Source organism: Gouania willdenowi, chromosome 20, assembly GCF_900634775.1.
Source record: "Gouania willdenowi chromosome 20, fGouWil2.1, whole genome shotgun sequence".
NCBI classification, from domain to species: domain Eukaryota; kingdom Metazoa; phylum Chordata; class Actinopteri; order Blenniiformes; family Gobiesocidae; genus Gouania; species Gouania willdenowi.
Genome location: NC_041063.1, coordinates 16,754,456 through 16,782,443, shown reverse-complemented (window position 1 = coordinate 16,782,443; position 27,988 = coordinate 16,754,456). Strand labels below are relative to the sequence as shown.

General features: G+C 42.4%; 1 protein-coding gene across 3 annotated transcripts; it reads right to left on the bottom strand.

Annotated features, from left to right (window-relative positions):
- Window positions 1-19: 19 nt before the first annotated feature.
- Window positions 20-27,458, bottom strand: boc (BOC cell adhesion associated, oncogene regulated). Of its 3 annotated transcripts, none has more exons than XM_028434728.1 (18): window positions 27,126-27,458; window positions 14,013-14,141; window positions 13,296-13,568; window positions 10,161-10,307; window positions 9,225-9,368; window positions 8,365-8,658; window positions 6,033-6,305; window positions 5,689-5,957; window positions 5,439-5,604; window positions 5,054-5,122; window positions 4,583-4,792; window positions 4,124-4,299; window positions 3,275-3,497; window positions 2,999-3,184; window positions 2,160-2,371; window positions 1,997-2,085; window positions 1,138-1,286; window positions 20-1,022 (listed from the first exon to the last, which is right to left on the bottom strand). In XM_028434728.1, exons 2-18 carry the CDS (start codon window positions 14,122-14,124, stop codon window positions 853-855), a joined length of 3,162 nt encoding a protein of 1,053 aa, XP_028290529.1. In that variant the 5' UTR covers window positions 14,125-14,141; window positions 27,126-27,458; the 3' UTR covers window positions 20-852. The 3 variants fall into 3 exon arrangements, with proteins under 3 accessions (XP_028290529.1, XP_028290528.1, XP_028290527.1); XM_028434727.1 differs by lacking the exon at window positions 27,126-27,458 and adding an exon at window positions 21,365-21,486; XM_028434726.1 differs by lacking the exon at window positions 27,126-27,458 and adding an exon at window positions 20,569-20,611.
- Between the last annotated feature and the right edge of the window lie 530 nt (window positions 27,459-27,988).

Genomic DNA, 27,988 nt, shown 5'->3' with positions numbered 1-27,988 from the left:
AGAGGATCGGTTTGATCAGCTTTTATTTACATGCTATAGTGCTCCAGCAGGTGCAGCCAGTCATCAGCTGCATTTATGATCAGGGAGTTTAGATTCAGGATCTCCTTCATTTCCATCATGGACGTTTATGTCCAAGACTTAATACTTATATGCACTGACCAGTGAGGGAGGAATAATACTGAAGCACCTGTTACAGCGCCCCCATCTGGCCGTCATTTTGGTAACCAGCACATGAGTAAAACACAGAAGAGGTTCGCGGGTATGGAGTTCAGCTTATCAACGACTGAGTTAAAGACATTTTCCAGAATCTCTCCCGTTCAGTGACTTAGAAAAATAGCATCACATCCAAAAATAAATAACTATACAATATATCATCTCCTGTACACGAGTGAACAAAAGCTTTATGTTGCATACATGTTGTTAATAAATTGTAAATGATGAGTGATGCATAATACTTTAGTGTTACTGCTATACAAGAGTGGGACGGAGAGGAAGCACCTGACAGGAAAAGCATTCCACTGGTTTTATATGTCCTTTTGCCGTACATAAAGCAAAGTACTGAAGGTCCCACACACTGGGAAGAGAAAACATTCTACAGGGAACGACCTGAGGAGCGCAGAGCGTGAAAATGTGAAGTGCTAAGTTAAAAAAAAGTCCTTAAAATCTTCTATTTATTAGAAATGTCCAGCATCACACCAGTGCTTCTTAACTCATTGTGACGGTGTGTAGGAGTGTTGATATGAAAATAACCCTATATACAGCATTATCTGACACATATGTACAAAATCATAAATATATAAATATCTGTCATACAAAAATAAATATCGTCTCTGTTTTTTTTTTTAAACAGTCTCATGCGTCCGTTGTGATTCTTCTCATCCCATTTTCCACAGGGAACGCTTCATTGGGTAAGCTGGTGGCTTCCTGTATTGTATCTAGGGATTGCGGTGTTGTGGCTGACGAGGACGATGTGGTGAAAATCCCTTCGTCCTCTAAAGAAAGAAGAGAGAAAGACTCTGGCTCTGTAGAAAAAAGCAAAACAACACAATGAGGCACAAAACAAGACAAAAAATATCCATAAACCTCACATTTTTTTAGCTTAAATGAAAAAACTGAGCATACGACATATGCACATACTTGAGGTGACATGTTCCACTGTGCCCCCTCCACAGAGAGCGCCGTCTCCTCCTCTGTCCTGGGAGCTGGTGAGCTGCCGGGACAGTTGGCGGAGCTGATGGGTGGAGTCGTTGGCAGAGCAGCCAGTCTGTTCATGACAATAAGGGCCTCTGAAATATAAAGAAATGTGGATTCAATCACAATTCGCTTCAGTTATTCTGTAAAGCAGGGGTTTCAAAAGCAAAGAGCAATTTCAACATGAATGTGCCCTAGTTTGTGCATCCACGTATAAATAATATCTAAAGTATGTAAGACACGGACAATACCCAAGCATTAAATAATAGACAACAGTCCCTACAGGATTTTTACTTCCAATTCTATGACCTATTTCTATTTCATTTAGAAAAAATGTGTGAAACAGTTTGAGGAAAATTGCTGAATTTTGGAAAATTTGAGCGTTCTTTCAGCAAATTGAGATTGAAAATCATGTGATATAATGATGGGAAACTGTGAACCCTGACAAATATTGGCGAGTTTAATTTACTAAGATACCTACAACTAAATTAGTAGGCAATTTACACAATGATTCATGTTTTTTTCTGTGCCAGATTTTTGACATATGTGGTTTAAAATATCAACTAATGAATATCTCCAGTCCTGAGGGTATAATTTTGTGCACACAAGATTAAATTCAATGCTTCCCAATGTGAGGGAAACTGCCCAATCTGGCAACACAGGTCATGGTAAACAGAGTTGCTGGTTTCTTTCATTAGCAAGTGTCAAGTGTGCAATTTTAACTTTTTGTGTGAACTGAGTAAAAATCGTATGTCTTCCTGTACTTTGGAAGTGTTGCTCCATCCTAAGATGTGTGAAGATGTACCTGTTGCAGCAGTGATAGACTGAAGGCAGATGTCCATTAGACGTCTGTGGAAGTAGAGTGTCACACTCCATGTCACAATCCACCACATCCTGTAAAACACAGAAGCTTTTAGACCACATGCTGAGGAGGATCAGGAGATTATGGTGATGGGAACACTGGGTACCTGCTGTAGTCCAGGCAGACACTGTTTCTGGTGCTGAGCTTTGCCGTTCTGAGTGTAGTCCCCGTTGCCTTGGTAGACACCGTGTGGGGAACTCATGTGGGCGTCCAGTGGGCAGTGACCCACCAGTGCGAGTCCCTGTAGGGGAACCATGGTGTACTGGCACGAAGACACGGGTGCAGCTACGGCAGGAAAACACAAGTCTGACGTTTGCTCTGAAAGACACAAAAAATGGAATGAGACAGAGGTGAAGATGGTGAAGCCTCGAGGGCACGTGTCAAACTCAAGGCCAGGGGGCCAAATCTCGCCCTTTAGATTAACCGGTTTGGCCCGCAGGAAAAAGTTAAAACGACAAAAAAATGTAAATTATGGTCAAAATGACCAAATATGTAGTTTGTAGATACAGTAGCTCTTCTAAATACACAAATTCAATGAAATTCTGCAATATTTGAAGGATTGCAATTTTCATATGCTTTTATCACCTGACTACAGTAATTTTACATTTTTAAATTGTTCAAAGAACTTAATTTTCCCAAAATTATTTCACATAATTTCCCCAAATTAAATGACGATTGGTCACAAAATCAATGAAATTGAAAAATCCTGCAGGGACTGATATCTGTCACTTATTGTCTGGAAATTGTCTGGGCCTTATATTGTTCAAGTATCATTTATATGTTGTGTAAAGTGCAAATTTAGGAACATTAATCTTAAAATAACTAGTTTTCACGCCTAAAATCTGTGGCCCACTTAAGATCAAACTGCTTTGTATTTGGCCCCTAAACTAAAATGAGTTTGACACCCCTGTTCTAGAGGAAGAAGGAGGAGCATGGAGCACTCACTCTGTTTGGCCCAAGATCTCCACAGGCAGAAAGGAATGAAGGCGACAATGATGAAGACGAAGGATCCTAGGACGACTCCGACTATGAGGTAAGGAAGGTCACCAGGACGTGGCACCTGCCCACTGGGGTGGACCAGGCCCAGGTCGGGCATCTCCGAGGGAACAGGGCGGTGGTGGTTTGGACGAGCTAAGGAAAACAGAGAAGATGAATCAAACTTTGGGAACAAAACTCAGAGTTTCCTCCGCGTGAATTTAGATCAGGCTGTGGTTTCATTACCTTTTGTTTCAAGGATCACCACGTTGCCAAATTCACTCTCTCCTTTCTCGTTGAAGCTCTGCATCTTGATGTCGTACGCGGTCTCCGGTTGCAGGTCAGTGATTGAATGCCAGTACCTGTCTCCCTCCACCACGTCCTTCTTATAGTCGCTGTCGTTATCGCTGTCCGTCGGCCGGTAGTAGATGTAGAAACCATAGATGGGCGTGTTGTTCACAGGAGTGTACTGTTGGCATGGAAACGCATCAGCTCACACAAGTCCAGAGGTTTTAAACCAGGGGTGTCAAACACATTTCAGTTCAAGGGCCAAATACGGACCAGTTTAATTCCAAGTGGGCCGCAGACTATAGCTGGTAAAACATCCAACTCTATCATTCACATGTCCTCGTGTGCACTTCCACGTATATTAGTATTTAAAGTATGTAAGGTACTGACAATATCTAAGCAATAAGTGACTAATTTCAGTACCTCCAGTATCATCACTTAAATTTCCTTGATTTTGTGACCAGTTTTTATTAAATTTGGGGAAATTTTATAAAAAATTGTAGGATTTTGAAAAATGTACTGTACTTACAACAATTTCACATTAAAAAAAAAAGACTTCCATCAAGTGATATAGGCATGGGAAAACATAGCCCTGTTAGAGGAATTGTGCATTTTCCTAAAATTTGTGTATTTGGAGGGACTGAGAAAACTACTGCTGGCTTAGTTGGTGATTTACCCAATGAGTCATGTTTTCGCCATCATTCTTACTTTCTCCTGCGAGCCGAATTGCCAGTTTTAAAGGGCCTGATTTGGCCCCCGGGCCTCGAGTTTGACACATCAGATGCGTGTTTTCCTCTGATCACTCACCGTCCATTTGAGGATGATGGTGGTCTCGTTGATGGCCTCGTTGTAGGTGATGTATGGCCCATCGACGGGCCGCTCGTGCGTTCTCCCGCCGACCACAGTGTATGCCTTGGAAGGAGCACTGGGGGGACTGGAGCCAATAACGTTCACCGCAACCACACGGAACTTATAGGACGTACCTGCAGAAAGAGGAAAAAAGATCACCAACAATCCTGGGAGCGCTCTCATTTATAATAATTTGTTTTCCTTTCTAAATAAGTGCTGTGTTGATCACAATCAGGGAATATTTTGAATAATTGCAGTAATTACTGAAACAATCAGCTTAATGTGTGTTGTTGCAGCTGTTTTGTGGATCGTGGGAATGTAATTATACAAAAGCTATCAGTCTGTAATCAAACGCTGCAGCTTCTTAGGAAAGAAAAAGGCTCGTTCTAAAGTGATGCATAAAGAAAGATGGCCGACCTTTCTCCAAGCCCATGATCTCCACAGACAGCCGTGATGGTGGGATGTTCTCCACCGCTGTCACCCAGTCCTCCCCGGCTTTCTTCACCTTCTTGTACTCCACCCGGAACGACTGGATGGGGAAACCACGATTCCCACGAGGAATCCATGTCACGTAGGCTGACGTTTCGGTTGCCGTGGAGACCGTGGGCTTGTCCGGGGCTTCTGGAGCTGCAGCGTGGGGAGAAAGAAGAGTCAGATGGAACACAACAGAAACATGGCATGGGTGTGACCTAAAGGAACACATTTTAGGAAGCAAAGACGAATATGCAAAGCAAGCAGGACTTACTGTACGCTCATCCTTCAGTGACAGATAGGCAGCAGAGAGTGAGAAGTGTTAGAGAAGGTGAGAGTTGGAGGTGTGACTTAATCACATTAGTGTTGTTAATTAGACAGAGTCATTGAGGTGGTCATTAGTGTTTGAGTGCTTACGTGAGAGGCTGGGCGAGGGGACGGCCGGAGTCTTTGGTGGATCATTGTGTCCTCCCAGACCTTTACGACCTAAAGAATGTCAACAATCATATTAGGAAGACTATAACTCCCTTATAATTACATATGTTGTATTGTTAAGAGGACATTGCCCTTTTAAATTACAATTACGTCTTCAATTTTCATGCCAATTACAATTAAAAAGTTAATTATCTGAACTCAACTACAATTCAATTACAACAGCAACATATTTATTACAGTTACGATTTCATTTCTGATTACATCATAATTGTAATGAATTACCAATTACAATTATGATTGACCCTAACCCTGGTCCTCATTGTCTCCTGGACAAATGCCTACTACTGGAGCTGTGGTGGTTTCGTACCTCTCCCAGTCCTAAAGGTCATCATGGCAGGTTGTCCTAAACCAGCACAGTTCTTTGCAGTCATCTCCACCTCATACAGGCTGTCTGACTGCAGTTTGTTTAGAGTCAGCTTGTGCCAGGAGCCTGAGATACTGCTGCTGGTCCACTCTGCAAGAGGGTCTCCCACCTGAGGAAATGTCCATGGTTCAGTGCCGACACATCACACACACACACACCTTTAGGATCAAGTTTAAATGAGTGACGGTGCTACCTTTCTGTATTTGATCATATACTCGAGGACAGGAGCCCCTCTCTCGTGCCGGGGCCTCCAGGTGAGCTCGTAGTAGTCGGCCTTGCCTGTGCGTGGCTGACTGAGGATGATGGGAGCCTCAGCAGGAAGAATCTGCCCCGGCAGCTCCGAGCAGTCCAGAGGGAGCATTGCACCAGCAGCTCCAGGCCTTATGGGAGGCTGCTCTCTCAGCACCTTGTCGGGACTGAGTGGACGGTACATGGAGGGCAGCTTGCCTCGCATTGGGAACCCTTCAGAAACAGAAACAGTTACACATTCAGAGCCTGTGAAGAAGAAGCAAAGTCAAACCAATGGCAGCCACTCACCAGTAGACACTGTGATGAGGCGAGTAGAAGCCTGAGAGCTCCCCACTCCGTTCTCAGCCATGCACTGGTACAGCCCCTCATCCTGGGGACCCACGTTGGAGACACGCAGCACCCGGGATGTGAGGCGATGGCGTGGAGATGGGCTGAGGGGCTGAGCGTTGAGCAGCCACATCACAGATGGAGCGGGTTTGCCACGAGCCTGACAAGTGATACGAACCGTCTCTCCATAAACGACTTCCTGCTGCTGCAGCTCCACCATCACCTGAGGAGGCTCTGCAGGAGAAAACCAGAGACCAGATTTATAACCCCATGGTGTATGTCACTTTCTTCTAATACTAAATGACAGTGTTTGTTATGCAATTCTATTACAATCTATAGAGTTAGATTTGTATTAGGATTAAATTCAGAAGCTATTTTTAATTAACACATATTAAATCACAATCCTACAATATCTGCGATTGTTTCGTTTCAAGCTCTCGTTCGACTTGATTTATTTCCTGAGCTAGAGCCAAAATCTTGACTTATCAGTGTAAATGAGTGCTTATTTTACAATTCAATCAAAAATAATTTCTAAAGGATCTGAAGAAACTTTCTTCAGAGAAGCCATTTTAACCCAGTGACAATGCAGAACTAATGTTTTTTCATAGTTTTTGCTCCTAGCTTCTCATCTAAGTGTTTGTTTTTCATTTATCATTTTGTTAGACTAATTTGTGTATTTAGGCTAAGAACAATGAACATTTAACTGCTTTATACTGTATATATTGTCTAATAAACTCAAACTAATGGCAGTACCTTGTATTTAATTCTAAACAATACAGAATATGCATAGTTAAGGTTACTGGGGGTTTCCACTGGATACGTCTCAGCTGCGCCACAGCACTGATCAGGTCTTGCCCTGCTGTCCGCCGTCCGGTAATCCCCACCGGTTGTGTTTTGAGTGCGCCACGGTGCACTCCGGTTGGACGACTGTGACGTCACGAAACAGAGCAGTTCTCACGATATTTATATAATCGCGCGAGAACGCAGTCAAAGGTATGTGTTATAAATGCAACAATAAACAGATAAACAGGTCAGTGTTCCTAACGAAGGAGTACAAGAAGGTTGGACTCTCTGGATTTGTCATAGACACATTTTTTAGCAACAGCCAACAGAGAAGAAATAAAACTGCACCAGTAAAACATGAACTAAATCAAAGCAGTGTACAGTGCAGTTACAGTATGAGAGAAAACAATATCGTGAATGTGATTTTGTTTTTATACATTTGGTGATGTAGTTCCTTGAAATATAATCTTAAGTGTTTTATTTTGAAAAGTAACCCGATATTTTATTGTGGAATATGTGCTTAATTTCCTGTTTAGCTTAATTTGCTCTGTGCTGATTGATGCATCGTGCTCCAGTGTCCGCCAGAAATGGAAGCCTTGCGTATATCTGGCGGAGGGCACTGGACTACCGCAACTGGGAAGGAGCTGACACGCAGCGGACCCGGTGAAAATGAATACATAGACTAAAGTGGAAACCTACCAGCTCCGGTGGCGCAGCGGTGACGTAACGCAGCGGAGCCGCCTCCAGTGGAAATTGGGGGTTAGAGTGACAAAAAAATGTGTAAATGTCTCCTGATCTGACATTCCTGATTGCAAGGAGAGGTTTGTGCTTCCAGGTTTTTTGAGAAGCTGCATGATGACATGTTTACAGGATTCAGGTGTGTTGGAGCAGGAAGATATAAAAAAAAAAACCTGCAGGGTTGCAGTACACAGGATCAAATATGGAAACCCCTGAAATAAACTGTCTATCAGCTTTAGAAAATTATCTATCTTAATAAGAGCAGTGTGTCCTAGAAGAGACACAGTACTGTGTGTGTAGGAGAGCAAGTTTGAGTGAGTGTGTGAAGAGACAACATGACAAGGGGGCGTGTGCAGCAGTGCAGTCCAGCAAGTTGATGGTTGGCTGCTCGTGAAAAGAAGGAAAGACGGAGCTCATTACAGCTACAGCAGCACTCTGGCTTTAATTAGAGCCAGCTGCGCGCACACACGCAGACGCACATGCACACACACAAAAACAGCCATCCATTACCTAGACACACTCAATCAAGTGCTGGTACAGAATAGAGAGCTCTGTCTCCACCCATGCTCTGTGACAAAACACCACTCAGACTTATATGTCTCTCTCTCACACACACACACACACACAGACACACACACACACCCTGACCCCACAGTCCACCAAACAGGAGTCAGTCTACTCGCTAAATCCATCACAAACATGACAAGGGACTCCTTGTTGAAGCAAAAGAAAAAGAAATCCCTTCAGTTTGTCACGTCTCCACTTCACTCACCAAACACTTGGACGTCATAGAGCGCCGTGGCAGCAGCTGCCGACATGATGCCGTTGTTCGCCTGACAGATGTACGTTCCCGAATCGCCCTCGCCCACTGCGTCGATCAGCAGATTACTGAGCAGGAAGTGGGTGTTGTTATGGAAACGCAGGTCCTGCCCATCCTTTGCCCACGTGACCTGCGGTGTGGGAATACCGCTGGCCACGCACTCCAGCACCAGTCGCTGGCCTTTGGTCACTATGATGGAGCGAGCTGTGGGCGGGTAAATGATGCGAGCTGCCTCAGACGTGGAACCTGGAACAATAAAGATTATTATTACTATTATTATTATTTCGGACAGCCAAAAAAAGTAGTGCGTTCAAGCACAAATAAAGTTACAGTAATATATGTAAGGCCCTATAAAATCTATTTTATTTTTTCTCAAATTCTGTGTTTTCCACATACATTTTTTTCAAATTCCAATTTTTTAGAAATATTTGATTTGTTTTTTCATAAAATATTGGTTTTCAACTCCTGTGAGGAAATGAAATAAAACTATATGTAAGCTACAATTAAAAGGTAAATATAAGTTGTACTGACTTGGATTATTGTGACTTTTCCTTTTTAATTATTTATAATATGTCATATAAAGATGTATGAGAGTCACCCAATTTCCCCTCAGGGATCAATGGTTTAATGAATCTGAGCAGGTTTATTGATAAAAGTTTTGACCAACTTAATTTAAATGATCCTGATGACATTATTCCAAACCGTAATGATTAGACAAAAATAAATGGATGATATCGGTCGATTCCGTTAACGTGGAAATTAAAGGACAAGTTGTTGTGATGGTTTAATGTAGCAAAGCTGGTGGAACTCACGGCGGATGCGCAGACGGTCAGTAGAGGTGGAGGTTTTGACCTCCTGCGTCACAGGGTTGTAGGCTGCACACTTGTACGAGCCTTCGTCATCCTGCGTGGCGTTGGCTATTTGCAGGTTTCCTGATGGCATGATGAGGTAGTTTCCTGCAGCGACAAATAGACAAGTGAGAAAAAGGTTGAGCGAGCCTTTGACTAAGATGAAGAAAATCAAGCCTGTGGCCTTGTACAGTATGCACAATAACGTTTTGCATGAGTTTTTAAAAGAAAGCGTCTATTTGTTTGGTTGCCGTACAGACATCTCCTGGTGTTATTGTATGGTTACCGAAGTACACGTACGTAGCGTCTTAGGGTTAGGATTCGGTTTTGGGTTAGGTTATAACTCAATTAACAATTTTTAGGGTTAGGGTAAGATTTAGTCTTAGTCACGTGACCTTAACTGGCCAAATAGGGGGGCTGCGTACGGATAGAATGTTGGTATATTGATATGGCGATCGTACGGATAGCCACTGCCTTTTTATGAAGTTCCATTTTTAGGCACCAAAACGCTGTCGCTGTTTTTTTTTTTTTTATCTCCGGACCTGATGTATTTGCTTTTCTGCAGTGTTGGGAGAATCCACAGTGTGGGCTGCTCGCCACTTTAATCCTGCTTGTCAATGTGGAATTCACTCCCTCACTGATAAGCGGCTGATATCAGTACCGACAGCTTCAAGGCATTATCTGCATACCAGCTGCAAACCACTGGAGCCTTTCTTCTCTGCCAGTAAATAGTTTGAAAAATAAACAAATGCCTTCCTACGTTTCCACATTCTGTAGATAATGCTGTTATCAGTGCTTTTATGATGAGTCAGATAGCTGGATTGGGCTTTGCTGTAAAGTAGGGAGATATTAAGGGAATTGGGAGGAAAGCACAGTGATCGTTAGAGAGGAATGCCGTACCTTTGGATGTTTCCAGCCATTCCTGTTTGACGCTGTAGCGGACCTGAGCCTTGGGCTGGCTCTCCGGGAGGTGACATTCAATAACAGCTGTGTTACCCTCGTCGACCTCGATCTCCTGCTGGTCGTCGGGCTCGAAGTCCCGCAGCTCTAAAAAACACAGAGGAAAAGACATCACAATGCTGCTATAAAATTCACTCTCCTTTCATCACTGCAGTACACAGTTAAATTCCCTCTCAATGCTGATGGGCACAGTCTGTCTTCAGCTTTAGAGGTGGTCGAAAACAACTAAATCTGGAGCAAAATACAACTGAGATGTTTCCATATTGGGTGTCTCTTACATTAGCCTGTCCCCACTGGGCTGTAACCAGTAACCACATTCCCACAGCTTCTCTCCACCTCTGTTTGGGAGTTTCTTCTTTGCTGCTGTCTGAACAAAGTCAAACTAATTCTTCTTTAATATCTCACATCCAAAGCCTAAAACTGTGGGGGTAACATTAGAGGTGGAGAAATTAATCCTCTGTCAAACATAAAACAGTGACCTGCTGAGGATCTGTTGAGGATCCTGTGGGAAGCGATGAAGTGGGATTACTGAGGCCATGTGCTGCGACTGTGTCCCGCAGACACAGAGTCTGCATGGAACAGACACTCTGACCTCTGACATCCTAAACCCCTGCCTGAGAGGCTTGAGGCCTGGCCCACAAGGTCAAAGGTCAGAGCTGTCCATCCTATTGGGTTTCACAGGAGAGGATTGAGAGGAAGCTGCTCAACTGGCCAAGAAAAGAAAAAGAGGGCCCATAAAGATCTCAGCAGGGGGAGATTGCTGCCATTTGAACATTTTAAAGCCAAAAAATTAAATGGGGAAAAAAAGGAAAAGGGAGGGAGGGGGGAAGCACAGGAGGGGTAATGGAAAGTAACAACTGGAGAAATTTGTCATGAAGGAGTCCAGCAGTGAAATGAAAGATAAATAAAACTTCTCCAGGAACGCAATTAAATGTCTACCAGCCTTTGTTGATTTATTCTTCATAAACACAGCCTCTCCGTTCCTTAGGGTTGCTGTGACGGCTCTATTTTTTTTGGACCAACTACACTTTGGCAAAAAAAAAAGAAAAAGAGCAAGCTGATGACATGAAGAATCAACTGATGAGCCTTTGGTATACAACTCTAATTCAATAAGCAAAGTTGAGACAAGGCCACGATGACTTCTGATAGTGACACCACACTCAGAGTGCTGAACAAACACATGGACAGCAGGCAGATGAAATATTCACCGCTCATGCTGGGAAGCTTTAATAGGAGAAATGGAGGCGAACATGGTACACACACGCACGCACACACGCAGAACTCCATCCCAGACTCTGTGTCACCTCCTTTTCTTCTGAAGGATGGGAATCTCAGCCAGGACATGTCAGACATGCTGGTGTGTTGGAAGGGAAAAAAAAAAAACTCTTAAGAGTCGTTGGTGAGGCGCTCCATTTGCTAAATCAATCAGGTGCTGTTTTTACAGACCCTCACCTCCCCTACTCATCCACTCATCCTCTGTTTCTCCTTAAATTCCTCCATTTACACCTTTTAACCCTCCGTCTACTACAACTCAACTGCCCCGCATTCTTTACAGCAACAAGCCCACTTGGGTGCCCCCAGGTGTGCAGTGCACGTGTGTGTATGTCTGGGGGCATTCTGCACAAATGGAGGATTGATGGGATTCATAAAGTTGAACACACCACCCGCACCAGGGCTGCTTGGCAGGGGTGACTCAAACATTTCTAACGAGAGAGAGACCATGTATTCATCATCTTTATGCGGAGCAGCAAGAGGCCCGTGTCTCTGAATTATACGTGCATGTTTGTGCAACGTGTCGAGTGTTCACGTTGTGCAGATACATGTCTCTAAAGGGAACAAGGGAGGGAGGGATGTCAGCACAAGAGCCTGAGCTTTTATGGAGCTTTTAACTGATGCCAAAAAAGTGCAGATTCTTCGGGGCCAGTCGGAGCAGAGGGTCTGGAATCAACTTCCCCTGATCACAAAAGACATGTGCTCATAAGAGCACTCGCAAAGGAAAATCAGGCACGTACACACTCACGCTGGAGCAACTCCTTAGGCGGTTTGGGGGTGGCCGAGACAAAGCTGTAGTTAAATTAGAAACCGTTTTTTGCGAGCAATCATTCTGGCTCCATATGTGGTTATCCCAGCACGATTCATCATCCATCAATATTCTAATGCCTTTGTGCTTGGAAGAAAAAAAAAGAAAAAAAAGGCAGGCTGGAAAAGGTGACAAAAATGGCGAGAAAGTGAAAGATAATGAAAGGATAGGAGTGGAGGGAATGTGATGGGTTGAAAGGGGTGAAAAATGTGGGTGAGGAAAGTTATGAAGGTCTTTAAGGAGAGAGAACGTGACAAATCATGATGTGTCAGGTTCACGTCTGAACTGGCCTGAAACACCTTTACCTTCCCCAGTCATACATCATTTACCTTCACGTCAAACAATACTGGTTACCAGTCCCTTTTCTTCAGTCTGCTATATACCCGTATCCCCCTGTATCCCCTCGTCCTACCCCACACGCCAGCCCTACACTCTTATCTCTCCTCGGCCTTATACACAATTATGGGGCCGTAATTTCTGGCAAGTCCTGCTGTCGAGCCCTGTGGAGAGGAATGTGGTGTTGTGGGGAGCAAAGGGGCCAGTGGAGGCAGGGGGCTCACAGGTCGAGTCCTGGTCCCCTCTTCTCCCCCGCTTAAACAGGCCCACGGCCCCAAGGTCCCCTCCATTCCTCCAGCTCGAGTTTCACAGCTTTAGGCTTCCTCAGTCCCATGATGCATATCAAATGTTACTCTGCACACTCGCCACTGCTGCAGAGCACTAAAAATGTCAGCATTGGGAGTCAGTTATACGATCTCTATTAGATCAATCTGACGTTGCACAAAAGCAGCTGCTTTCTGAGGCTGCACAGAATAATTGCCGTTGCTCAATTACCAATCATGGATGCACCAACAACTAAGCTCGTCACAAACAGTTGAATAATAGGGTTGTATTGGGCAAGATTTTGAGGTAAACAAATACCACTGGATTTTTTTGGCCAAAATCAAGCTTGCCTGTGTTTGTGTGTGTTTATCTGCTTCGCGTGGGTGGCTACTCACTGGCAGCGGTGACGTTAGCAGGCACGCTAGCCAGGGCTCCAGCACCAGTGCTGGCAACACACTGGTACCTGCCCAGGGTCAAGTTGGAGAGGGTTGGAATGAAGAGGCTGTTGGGTCCAAGAACAACGCTGAAATCGCCGTCCGCCAGCTCCTGACCATTGAGGCGCCATGTGATGTTGGTGTTTGCAGGCTGGGCACTGCAGTGCAACATAACGCTACCTCCCAACTTCTGCACCGTGGTCACAGGCTGCTCAGTGAACACTGGTACCTCATCTGTATAAAAGATGAAGAGGAGGATAAAAAATGTGAGAAAAATTTAATTTTTTGACATCTAGATGCAAAATGCCAAATGTAATGGTTTAGCAGCTAAACAAACACAGAAAATTAACAGTAAATCCCCATTTTCATTATTTTTTCACCTCTTAATATATTGCTCAATAATTGGACTGGAAACTCTTTTGGATCACCAATGTCCATTAATTTACCAATTAAGTAAATTTTATCAGTGCAACTCATAAAATCCTACTTTTCTGTTCCAGGACAAACCAATTCTAATTTTAAAATAAAGCTGCTGCAGATTCTACTAATCAAAATATATTTTCCAATGAGAGAATTAATGGAAACAGAATATCATTAAAAAGTATGCATTTCTAAATTTGGAGGTGCCAATGCTGCCAATGTTTAGGGGTTTCAAAATAAAATAAACAATAAACTTACCAGAAAGTGAAGCTCCACCCTGCAGGCAGCACAGCAGTACTGCACCCAGAGTGCACAACAGTAGAGCTCTTCTCTTTTTAATCCAGGGAGTCCAGTCTTGCTTTCCAGACATTTTCCATACACTTCTCCCTGAAACACACAGCAAAAGCAGGTTAGAGAAATTCGTTTAAAAACACACGGTTTCAAAAATACCACCATGATGAAGCAACACAAATAAAATAATTGCGCAAAACCACCAAACTTCAACCCATTGCTTAATGTGTATTAGTGTTCATACACATAGTCAACTCTCTGCCTGGATTTTACTTGTTATATACAGGCACACAACCAGGAGGTCATTGATGAAACACAACCCGGGAAGCGGTGCACGCTGCAGAACTCAGCCAAACTGCAGACACAAATACAACCTTTCTTTTCTCTTCACCCCCATTTCACCACCTCCCCCACTACACCCGCACCCATCCAGCCTGTGCTCATCAAAGGGGAGCCCTCATTCTGCGGGCCGTAACCAAACCCCTCTACCTTCCCGCCCAGGTGTAACCGATACAGGTAGAAGGACTGAAAGGAGAGATGGAAGGGGGAAGGAAGAGAAGGAAAAATGGAAAACACACAGGGAGCATTCAAGAGTGGGGACAAAGAACTACTAATGAGAGGCAGGAAAGGAGGAAACAAATCCCAGCAGTGAGGAGGAGTGTGGCCAAGATGGAGGAAAGGAGAGCTTCTAAACTACAGTAGTAAGTATGGCGAAGGAAATGAAAAAGCCAGTGGTAATGGACAGTATATTAACAGTTAAAGGGTATTTGGAGGAGATTTTCAGACACCCATAGTGACGTCACGTTGCGCTGGAGCGTTTGGCTATCTTGCGGACTTTCCTCCTCTAAAAAACTTTAATGTCCTCAAAGACTCCGTCCGCAGTAAATCCACTACCTGTCCTACAAACCGCTGTTGTGCAGTGCAGTCTCCGTCATGTCTCGTATGTACACAGCGCAGCTCACAGCAACAGCTTCATACTAGAGGCCTTCGGTCTTAATCGATTTTAGCCATCACCGATTAATCAACATTAGTCAATAGCCGGCCAATTAATCAGTCAGAATGTATATTCCAGAAATACATTTTGCACAAGTTTTCATTTTTTATTCGTCTAATGAATTGCTAATTCAAGTTCCTTATTTTAATTTAGTAATGTTTTGCTTCTTTGTCTTGAATCCTATTTTGGGTTTTATAAGAATTTGCATTCGTGTACAGCAGCAGTTCCCAAACTTTTTCTCTTGCGCCCCCTTTGAAGAACAGAAAATGTACATTGGAAATACATTAAACACATTTTGCATGATATATACATTTCCCCTACAGCTTTAATGCAGAGTGGAGTGACTTTGTCTCCAACTTATCGTGTTACTGCCAAGTTTCCCAAATTCTTTCCTGTCAGGTTAAACTAACAACTTCCCGTCAGGATGAAGAGGGTGGTCCTGCTAAACAGGACCCCAAAACAGTGAAAGTGGAGGCGGCCGAGAGCTTTCACAAACATATTTGTCTTAGTCTTAAAATGGCTAGAGGGATGATTAATGGTCACAGTCTATCACAACCACACAGAAACACACTGGGGACCAAAGCCGGACCCTTTGAGAATGGAAACTCTTACAGTCTACCTTCATCATCTACATGGCAGCAGTGAAAATGTTTGGCTACTTGGTTGGTTTATTGAAAATGAGCAAAGCAGTAGGCTAATGGAAAAACAGCCAGGAGCTGCTACACTCGGAACACACATCGCTCCACTGCATTTTAAATTGCAAATTATGAGTGAGTTTTAAATGATGGATGTTCTCTGTAGAAAACAACAAATCAGCTCTGTAGAGAAAAACATATTTTTACAGTGAATGTGTGAGACAGTTAAAAAAACAACTAATTATTCATAATGAATTCAAATAGCTTGTGCAAATAGTAGATAGATAGCAAAACACTTTTTTTTTTCAAGGTCCTTCAAAGGAGGAGAGAAAAACCCTCAATAACACGGTCACTCTTTTTGGTAAAACCCTATTTAAACCTTTTATTAACATATCTTTGTGTTTTTGATTTGATCACTAATAAATGTTCCATCATTATGCAGTCTACCTATTGTTTTTTATTTATCTTTTTTAAAAGTTTGTTCTCGCTTTAAAGCAATGACCTCTAGTCCCCGATGTAATCAGATAATGAAATGCACAACGCAAAAGTTTTTATGCTTAAAATGCATGTTTTCACACTGCAAAATACAAGTTATATATCTAAGAGAGACTTATGCACAATCAGGTACTTTCCCAATAATTTAAAAACTGTTGAATTAAAACCAGCAGTGGGTTGTTCTGTTTTGTTTAGAGATATTATGCATCAAGGGATAAATACTGGCACTCGGGAGTTTCAGCATGATGAGTCACATTAAATTATCACTGGCTAAAGAAATGTTTATTTCAGAAGACGTTCTTTCTTTTCAGTTTTAAGATAGTGTGTATTTATCTTTGCTCTCAGTTCATGTATTTGTGTTAATTCACGGTTTATTCTGTTGTATAATAATGGTCCAGGATTGAACTATTCTGATCAAAAAACACTGTTCTAATACTGTGAGAAAATAGATGCTGCACCACCACATCTACACGTTTGAGATTTACTCACTCTTCCTCATGGAGTGACGCATCAGCTGAGGGTTCAGTCTGTAAACAAACAGCAGCCAGCAGAGCTGAAAGCTGTGGCTTGTGTGGTTGGTGGTGGCTGTATGGACACAACCCATTATATACTTTAAATTAGTATCAGACACCTGTAGTCATCATCATACCTGCTCATTTGGGAATACATGATGCAAACCTCTCACCTAGTGTCTGTTTTAAAAATAAGAGCACTATGAATTTACAACGGACAGAGACAGATGGAGCTTTGTCGAACTGATGGTATGTGAAGGACTCCATCAGACATCATCACTCCTCAGAGCAAAGCCTGTCCATCTGTCTGATACATTAGTCAGCTGAGTCCTGTGTTTGCTTAGCGGATACCCTGCTGCAAGATGAAAAGTGGGCCTGACGTCTATGTCCAACATTTTCCATGCATCCACCCAGGATTCCTCACTGACAGAGAAGAGAGAATATCCTCCTACGCAAAAGCGAGACTGATAAGAAACAGAGCCTTCACTCACACAGCTCCCATTGATTAACAACCACGTACGTATGTTCCTCTTTATCTGTGAATGTGCTGAGGTGAGTTTATGAAGCAGTCTCACCATGAAGAACAAATGATGCATGATGAATACTTTGTAGTGCAGCTTTGTGCTGTTGAAACTTATTTCACTGTAGCTATGTTAAACTTTTTAAACCATTTCTGTAACAAAATCTTTTTCTTCAAGAGAAAAACAACATCAATAGTAATGATAATTAGATAAATGCAAATTAGATGTCAGGATGAAAAACCTAATTGAAATGGTTCAACATTTTATACAGGCAGAAACGGCTCATCTGGCAAAAGGTCAGTGTGAACACAGCTCTTGTATTCAAAGGTTACATCACTGAAACACTCCTTGTGGAGTGACCTGAAAGCCTCCGACTTTTATTTTGCCTGTGAAAACCAGTGATTTGACCTGGATGGGACTCAAAAACAACTAAAAGCAGCTGGATGTGCCGATCCTGGTGCAGTGGCTGAAGGGTGTGTGTATCAAGCACTAGGCTTTACACAGTCAGGATTTTTGGGCCAATCACCGATCATCGAGTTTAAAAAAACAATAACCGACCCGATCATATGAATTCAGGTTGACTTTTTTAGGTAACGACCGAATTCCTTTGGTACTACCTGATACAGCTTCATGGAAAATCAAATGGTACTATTTTTCGGGACCTAAACGCAGCCTTGTGACTGTGAGGTAGTGAAAGAGTTGAAGAATTTCCATAACATTTGTTGTCAGTGTGTGTGCGTGTGGCCCTTTAACTGCGAATGAATGCCCTAGTCGCTCGACCATGTGCGGAGTGAGGCAGCATGTGAGAACGCGACAGATCGATTATAAGCTGTACGCTGTTTTTATTGATTGGCAAAATAAACGTTGCAGCTGTTGAATTAAAGTCCAATGTCAAATCCAATGACTGCTGTGAAGAAATGACAAGAGAGTTGGAGATGAAACTGCAGAGGCAGACCACACTGGAACTACGTAAAGCCTCCACGAGCATGAACGTTAGGAGCAAATACATATTTACTGACTGTGGCATCGCAAAACCTGCCGTTGCTTACAGTTCATATTCACAGGTGCACAGCGGAGGTAGCGCACACACACACGCGCTTCTGTTTCCACCACTGCCCTGAAACAAACAGAAATGTCCACTATGAAAGCCAAAGTAAATGGGAAGCATCACTCTGCTTTAGGACTCTCTTTTCACAAATGCTCGGGCTGAATAAACAAACCAAACGGGCCCGCACATACAAACACAGAAACACTAACAGCAGACGCTGTCCCCGCTTTCAGAGCCGGTAGACTGGGGAAGAAGTCCAGTGGTCAGCCGCTCCACTCCAACCAGTGACTCTTTCGCTGTTCACTCATAGGTTTTCACCTTTGTGCACAAATGTGAGTGAAATAAAGTCATGTCACGTAAAGCAAACAACTCTTTGGTGTAAAGGAGACAAAAAAAAAAACAATGCAATGGGAGCATCAACAGAAAGTTTCATCACAAGAATGACGTCATTAATCGGATGGGCAATTTAAAACATTACAGACGATCACATTAATTCCATAAAATGCTAAATATCGACCGTTCCGGTATAGCCCATCAGATCGGTGCAAAGCCTATCAAGCACAAGGTGCAGGTGGTTGTGGTGTGTGCAGGCATTCATTATGAGTGTAGGTATTTGAGTGCCATATATATTGTTGAGGGAGAGAGTCACTTGACAGAAGTTCATTGTGAGCGTGCTAAGTAAAGACACCGCGGCCCCAGTTCTCCCGCACTACTGCCAGTCCCATTGTGCCACTGACTCCGAGGATAAATTCATTTTGACAACCCTGCTAATTGGATAAAACCAGGCTGAAGCCTCCTCCCTGAGCTCTCACATTCCATCTGCTTTCTGGCATGGAGAAGACCCACAGGAGGGAGGAGGTGGTGGAGGACGAGTGGGATACTAACTCCTGAGGAGCCGAGCTGCTGAATATTTATTACCCCCCTAAATTCCCTCCTCCTCCTCTTCTCTTCACCCAGTTTTATGTGGTTTTACACCCATTGGAACCCCCCTTTCCACACATACAAACACCCCCCTCCCTCAAGGTTCTCCAAACACCACAAAGCCCCCCCTTTAGATAAACACATGCGGTGTCAAGTGTGAGGAGTGCTGGGGGTTCAACTGCCCCGTTCAGGCCCGCGGCCCACAATGCCATGCAGCATAGCTGCCATGCGGGAGGCCGGTTGCCCCTGGCGACGCTAACAGGCAGAACCCACCTTAATAGAGTGGAGAGTCATTGTAAAGCAGTGAGCCGGCGCACGGACAAAGACACCACAGACCCCTGGAGAAAGGGGAGACGCTACTCTGAAGGGCAGAGGAAAGAGCTGATGGACGCTGCTCAATGACCACAGAGTGAGGGGGGAGGGGGGTGGTGGGGGCTCAATGACCAAGGGGTTTGTAAGTACTGAGTGGAGAATTTGTGGATGCTGGAAAAGGGGTATGGTGCATTTAGGGATTCATGTGAGATTGGTTAAGGGGGTTTGTGGAGGCAATAGGGAAGAAGGGCGGGGGGTGTTGACTGAGAAAGCTGAACGACGACTTAAATTAATGGAGAGTCAACTGGCAGGCGAGCAGGAGGAGAGAGCAGAGGCTCGTCAATGAGAGGGTGTGTTTGAGAGAGCGTGTGAGAGTGTCATTGAATGTCCCAACATATTTTCCCCTCACTCCCTCAATCTGTTTGTTGGCCTCTCGGTCTTGCTCAGGATTTGTGCAAAGTGGAAGAAGATGAGGAGGGTGTTTAACAAACTAAGTTCACGCCCGGTTTACCATCACACGAGGAGGGAAAAAGCAGTACCGCATTTCAAGTCACTTTGCTGCTTCACCCCCTTAAGTTCTTTTGACGCTTTATTTATATTCTATCCTTACTATTTTATTTTGCTACTGGTTGCACCAATATCCTTGTCCTTGTCTTCTTTTTCTCTATATTTATTGTTTGCACCAACCCACCAAAACAAATTCCTCAGATTGTGTAAACAATACCTGTAAATATAACAATAAACTGCTTTTGATTCTGACAACTATTAATTTAAAGGTTTGGACCTTCAAAGTAATAAATATGTTATTGGTTACCATTTGGTCTGTAAAATTGTGATGAATGTACATCCCAATTGTATATACCGGTAATATTGAACAAATAACAGGTATATACAGGCATGTTTCGTAAACATGCCTAAGGTTTACGAAACACAACAATGAAAACACTTAATGTAGATTGTGAAACTTTCAGAATATCACAAAAAATATTTGTATTAATGTAATCCCCTGTTTTCCTACAACATTAAAATTGTTTGGCCTCAACAGACTCGTGTAGCAGAAATAATGCAAAGTGGAGTGGACATACTTTTTGGGATCCAGAGACTCATTCCCATCAATCCCTCCACTTCTCACAGAAACGCTTTCAGTGAGAGGAAAGAAACCGTATGGAGTCTTTTTGGCATTAAAATCCATCTAAACAGGTGGAAAGGGGGCCAGTATAAATCCCTCACTCAAAACATCACCAGTTCTCATGCCATAAAATTACACATCAAAAGCCTCTAAGCACCCCTAACGAGGTTGAGAATGTACCCCCATCCCCATATTACACTTAACAAGCTTAATGCACAAGGAAATCCCCCCCAATGACACAAGCAACAAGCAACAGAGCGTCCGAGGATTAACCAGAGGAATCTGGATGTAGGCCTAAGATGTAGAGGAGGGAGGGAGGGGCATTCTAATCAATTACGCTCAGTCGTATTTGCATAATTTAGATAACGAAGGGGAATTAACCACAGAGAGCTAATTACTCATCCACTCACATTCCTGGTGTTGGATGCCAACAGGCCAACCATGGGAACAAGATGGGATGATTAGACAGGATGGATGGAAGGAAGGAAGGAAGGCTTAATAAAAAAAAAAAGAAAAATAAGAACAGTAAAAAAAGAAAAGTGGTAAGTAGCTATTAGCATGTAAAGAAAGCAAAATAAAAGTGATTAATGAATAAATACTGATAGCCCACCCAATTCTAGTACGACAAACATGCATCATTACACATCTCATTTACCCACAACCATTCTCACTTCAAACACACACATACACTCTCTTGGTGGCACATAAACAAGCAATCCCAAACTATTATTACAGGGTGAAAGTATACTCACAGAAGCTCATAAATATGCAGACCTCAGGAAGTTTTTCCAACACCAAATGTCAACACGTAAAAACACGCGCCACCAAGTATCCCCGGACTGACAGATAACATACATGCACACAGGAACAGTCACGCATGCCAATATAGACTTTCATTTCTGCACATATATGCTGATCTGTTCCTCGTGTGTTCCTCCATCGAAGGAGGGGAGAGAGAGAGAGAGAAAGAGAGAGAGAGGGAAAGGGAGGAGGGGATAGGGTGGGTTAAAGGGGCCCCCAACTCTTTTGGCAGCTCATGCATCAGAGTGAATGGAACCAATTATAAATCAAGAGCAATTTCTCCCCATTATTCAGCAAGAACCAGACGGGGGGAAAGGAGAGCAAGCTTGGCCCAGCGATTCTCAGTGGGAGATGAAGGAAGGAAGAGAAAAGCACGGCGAGTGAAATATTATATGAAAAACAGATATGAGGACACATTAAGAGACTGAGATAAGGTGCAGAGAGAGAGAGAGAGAGGGGATGGAAAGAGAGATGAGGGAATGGAGAAGTTTATAAGGAAAACAGATCAGGGAGATTGGAAAATAGAGAAGAGGCAGGAAATTGGAGAGAAAGCAAGGGCGTCAACTGAACTGCCTTCATGGTGCAGCCAAGTTGGACTGCTCTCTCTTAGCTTTTGGGGATTTACAGCAGAAACTGCTGGGTGACACATTTCTAAGCTAACTTACAAAAGCTGTGCGTGAAGATGCAGCAGTACACAGAGAACGTGGCTGTGTACTATCCTGATCTGAAATACTATAAAATAAAACACCCACGCACAGAAATGCTGCTGATGGAAAATTCCGGCAACGATAACCTCAGGGGCCCAACAACGAACTAATGTGGTGCCCAGTGATTTATTCTGTTGAATCATGTCTACTCCTGCCAGTGTGACATTCTTTAATGATGACTTCTCTTTCTCTTTCAAGCAACACATAAAATCTGATTATTGGGTGATTGTCTGAAACACATCCCAGATTGTTTGATGTTTCTTTCCTGTTGCTTCACACATTCTTAAGAAATAAGGAGTATATGTATCATATATTAGCCTAGAAGTGGGAAATCACACAAGATTTATACCCTAAAAGTAACTAAAAACTAAGAAAAACTCTGTTTATTTGGAGGGAAAGAGATGGAGATGCCTGGACTGAACAGTCAAAGTCAGAGTACAATCTTGAGCCTGTGTGTGAATGATCTATTAGAGCGTCTGCGTTGTAATAACACCCCTTAATCGTTGTGCAAATATATGCTTTGCACACACGGGACTATTTGTCTACACACACACACGCACACTCTACTCTGGAGTGGATCAATAATCCAATAACGCTCACAACACATGCTTAATGTGTGTTTCAAGGAGAGTGTAACTTCATTACTCCATCAAGCACTACTTAATATTTACTCTGAGGGGTGAAACTAATTAACTTATGACTTTTAACAGCTTGTCAACTTATCCCTGACAATTGTGTTAAGTATTACTACAACATGAGAATTCTGATTTGATTTACACTTTTTAACTGAGGACTTAAGTGAGTTTAAGTTGTCCTTATGTCCAGTTAATGCTCGTCTTTAATTATCCTCTCCAGCCATGTAGGAACTTTCTCTCTCACAGTTCCATCTTTTCCCCTCACATTCCTATCTCTCTCTCCCTCTCCGTGGTCCTGGCTGACAGGGAGGATCAGGAGCATAGAGGTATGCCGCCCCAGGGGAGGGGGTTTGGACCCAGGCCACCTGCCGGTCCAGGTGTCCCTCTTAGGTTATCTGATGCCGGGCTGGACACTGAAACCCCTCCTGGGGGCACAGGGCCCGAGTAAACCTTCAATCTGTCAGCGCAGCAGGACTAATGCACCATATGTCAACAGGCCAATAATGTCCGCCAGTTGGATGGAGGTAGCCTTATATGGCTGCGAGTGTTCCACTCTAGTTTATGAAAAATAGATCAATCATTTGTAACCTCTGGCGGAGCTAGAAATGTAAACTACCCTTTCATCTCCATAATACGCTGCGTTTAGAGCTCCTCTTCCGAACTGTTAATCTCAAAACAACCACACAGGTGAGGCTGGATCACCACCATAATAACAAGTGACACATTCCTGTGCAAAAAGATGGACCTGATTGTACAGGAACTGCCACTCATAGTGATGAAAACACACATACACACATTAGCAGCAAAGGAAGGCCCACAGCTTCTGTCTGCAGGCTGTTATGGCTGCATGAGTGTACCTGCTGTCAGAGATGAAAGCATGCCCTCAGGAAGGATTTTTTCTCTCGCCTTCTTTGTAAATTAATGCTAATGCTACACCCAGTACAATAACAGTGATACCTTCCAGCACCGCATTCTGAACATTTCCCTTGCCAGCATGGGACTCAATCCCAAATCAATCATAAGCCTGCATTCTTGACATGCATCTTCAAATACAGATGTATGAGATTGATTAACGCCAAAAAGTTACAAACAACACATCAGGATGTCCAAAGCAATGGAAAACAAGCTCATTCCCATCCCTCCCAAATATACCTTACATTATACTTCAATATTTGAAAGTGCTATTGAAAACAATACAAACACTGAGGGGAAAAAAATTGTATTTCTATTGGATGCAGACCTAAATCCACACAGTAACTTTTCCTTACATGTCATAATACTACAGGTCCTTTAGTATGCAGGAAAATGATCTACCAGCCCCAGGCAAAAACAGAGGAAAACTGGCAGCTTTAGTCTACAATACAAATCTGTTTGGCAGGCCACCAAAATCAGTGAAATTTAATTTCAAGTCCAGGCTTTATTCTGAATGTCCTGCCAGTAACACTCACAACGAGCCTTGGAAACAAAAGACAATAAAAGTAGGCTTCCTGTGCAGACTTGCACTTCTTTAGTTCATTGATTTTTTTCTTCCTGAGTTTGTCAAAATTTGCCTAAGACCAAGAAGCAGGAATATGAACCAACATTCTATATGTATCTGATCATATATGTTCTATTTACTAATTCAGTCTGTTATGTTTGTCACTTAAATGATCTAAAATGGGAGAAAATCATCAATGCACAAAATATGAACTGCAAAAACTGTTCCACAGTGCTGTAAAGCATCCAAAGGAAAGCTGTGGCCAGTATTTATTTTTGACATTTTTTGGGGAGGAAAAAGAACTGGAAGCACTTATCAAAATAGTTGGACTTTCCAAACTACTTTCTAAACATGTTCGCATTTTCTGACAGTACCTGCTGCTTTGAACAGTTACACTAATGCATTCATAAAGATGCGTCACAGGTAGTCCTTCACTCAAATTCTAAAATTTGCACCAGAAGTTGTGTGATATCTGCAGAGCGTTCAGCAAAATGACTCATTAATGCATGTAATTGGGTTTTACTCCCCCTCAAATCACCCCTGAAAGCAGTGTGTGAGAAACAGGCAGATAATCAGACTGCAATCATTTAGTTCAACTTTGATCCAACCGCCTGCCAGAGACAATCAACAAAAACAACGAACCCTGCAATCAGACAAGAGGCTCCTTTATACTGGGACCAATTAATTTACTTATAAGCAGTGCGCCTAAATGGAGCAGGCCGGGCCATTCGTTTCGACTTTTAATCCAAGTGACATTGATTCAGCTCGAACAATCAGGCCCTTTTGTTTGATGCAATGTCTGACATTGAATCACAGACGTTTCTTCATGGAGACTAAATTCAATCCAGATAAGAACTAAACATCACCTGGAGGTTAGAAATATGAGCTCTTGCGGCTGTTTCTGCTCCTTCACAGCCTCCTTTGTGACCGTGACAACACTCATTATCAGGATTAAGTTAGACATCCTCCCATTAGAGCAAACTTTAGTGATAGGATGATATCAAAGGAAAACTCTACTGACAGCCAAGGAAGATGCTGCATTCCTAAATGGCAGCTTCAGCAGATGTCAGTTTACTGGAGACTTAAATGACAGAAGGGGTTTGTGGTTAAGGAGGTGTTTGTACATTGGGTTAATATTTTGGTAATTCTACTTTTGCAGCTGCTAAAAAGTAATTTTTGCTTCTATTTGTCTCATTTTCTCCTCTGTGTAAGGAGCAAATACAATCATCCTTGCCCTGTTAATATTATTATGTTAGGTATGGTATGTATCCCTAATATTATTAGTATTTTGCATCCTTTTTTATTTTCTATCCTTTTTGGGACATACACATTAAGGATACTTTAACATGTTAATGTTTTTCATTCATTGTCCTGCATTCAGATTCAAAAAAAAGAACTGATCACACACAAAACTTATTCTCGAGGTGTACTACTGGTTAGAGCTGGGTATCCACTTAAATTTCCCAATTATTTATATATATTAACAAGAAGTTAAGCCCATTTGAAACAAATATAAACATCAACATGTAGTAGCACTGGGTTAAAAACTTGCTATTCATCAATTTTGCTCATAAAATCGACCATTTATTATGTATTTTCTACTGTTTGTAATACAGTGCTGTGACCTCAATTCTTCATGTAAACATGGATATTTCAATACTGCACCAACTTAGAATTATTTTCCACTATTTCCAGCATTCGTTCTCTGAGAATCTTTTTTACACAATAATGACTGGACTATCTGTAACTGAATAGAAAATCTGATGTAATCAAATTGATTAGGGAGCCAATATTGTGTCCAAATTTTACTTGAATATGGAAAAGATTCCCAGAGAACTAATGCTGGAAATAATGGAAAGTAATTCTAAGTTGGTGCAGTATTAAAACATCCATGTTTACATTGAAAATTGAGGTCACAGCACTGTATTACAAACTGTAGAAAATACGTAATAAATGGTCGATTTATAGATTTTATGAGCAAAATCGATAAATAAAAAGTTGTTAACCCAGTCCTACTACATGTTGATGTTCATATTTGTTACAAATGGGCTTGATTTCTTGTTAATATCCCGTTGTTGTTGTTGCAGTAGTGCTCCTCTCTACTTACAGTATGCATTCCACAATCAAGTAATGATAATAGCATCATCATATCCTAGACAGTTAAAATAAGTCATAGAACATTTAAGGATCACTGATATAAATGTGTGTATCTTTCTATCTGATGCATTCCTGCTGGTCAGCTTTGACATTCAGCAGCTGCATTGTTGCTGTTCTTGGGGTGAATCTGGCTCGTCTCTTCCCTGTCTGTTTTCTGTTACCCTATGGGAGCCACTACAAGGCTGCGGCCTGCTAAACGCACACACATTTTCGTAAGAAAAACCCACAAAAGGCAAAAAACACATATATGAATCTGTGCAGCACGTCGCACTACACCGACCCCTGTTTAAATACACACAATATACACAGATAGTGTTAGTGTAACTTTGGAAAAGTTTGGAAAATGTGGATACAGTTCATCCAATTACGACAAGCTAAGTCCGAAAGAAGAGTTTAACCCTTTTGTAAATGAAAAGCATAATTTAAAACCACGAGCCAAACCGTTTAGTTACGTATTAATTAAGTGCAGCTGTGATTTTGTAAGATGCTAACCTAGATTTTAGCGATAAATACGTGGACAAAACTAAACAAATGTGGCTAAAACGGGGGGACAGAAGCATTAACTGCTCATGTTACATCGAAATTCCACTTTAGCTTTTTAAATAACGCATCACAATAGATTCTTAAAGAGTTTCCACAAGTTGCAAACTAGCATAAACCAGGAAACGTGCATCCATAACTCCGTAATTGACGTTCATAACTAGCGTAACAAACCGCACGTAGAAGGTAAACGTACCCAAACTGCTCTGTTTGGTGCTCAAACCTCGGTTCCACCAAACTCTTCTGTTCTCTTTCGGAGTTTTAGTCCGCAACGAAACGTCTTCACCCACTGCAGCTCGGCTCGCTTTTGGTAATTTACTGCGATAGCTCCAACATTTTCTGCGGATCCCCGAGTTCTCTCACTGAAAGGCCGTTTTTGGATGACTGAGCCCTCAAACAATTCGCCCTTTTGCGACGCCTTTTCGGGTCCTCCCATTTCCCAAGCAGGGGGAGGAAGCTGAACAATAGGGACTGGAGCCCAAAATCCCCTAGCGGGACAGTGTACCGCCGTTTTTCTCTCTCTCTCTCTCTCTCTCTTCCACACACAGGGCAGCTTGCCTGTGCCAGTGCGTAAAAGGGACACATAGTGTGGATTTTGATGCATAATATTAGTATTTAAAAGAAAGTTTACATCTTTTGATTTGATATTACCGAGTAGAAGAAGTGCGCCCCCTCCCCCTCCTTTACTCAAACTGATTTGGTATGCGCCGGTCCCCACATAAATTGTATGAACCTCGTCCATTGAAGCCCTGCAGCACCATCAGCACAGCTGTGTACTGTTGTGTTGTGTTTTTAACAGCTAATGCTTGTTTATAGTCCTGTCTTTTTAATACATGTGTGTATTATTGTTTTAATTCTGTTGACATGTTTATTGTATATATTATCATTATATATTTATTTAGTATATATATTATTATCAAGAACGTATCATTACATGCCTTATTTTAATTTTATATTATTTTATTTAATGTATTCTAATGTTTGCTATTGCACCTTTTTAAGCACCTGTAAGCCAAAGCAAATTGCTAGTTGTGAATTATGTTCATCAAAACATGGTGT

Bases quoted from the DNA above. Each gene is read 5' to 3' on its own strand.
- boc (XM_028434726.1), bottom strand. From the start codon at position 20,596: ATGGGAATGAGTCTCTGGATCCCAAAAA. The intron at 5,958-6,032 runs GTGAGTGGCTGC...CTGTTTCTGAAG, and splicing joins CCTCATCACAGTGTCTACTG to GGTTCCCAATGCGAGGCAAG. The intron at 2,086-2,159 runs GTACCCAGTGTT...TGTGTTTTACAG, and splicing joins GTCTGCCTGGACTACAGCAG to GATGTGGTGGATTGTGACAT.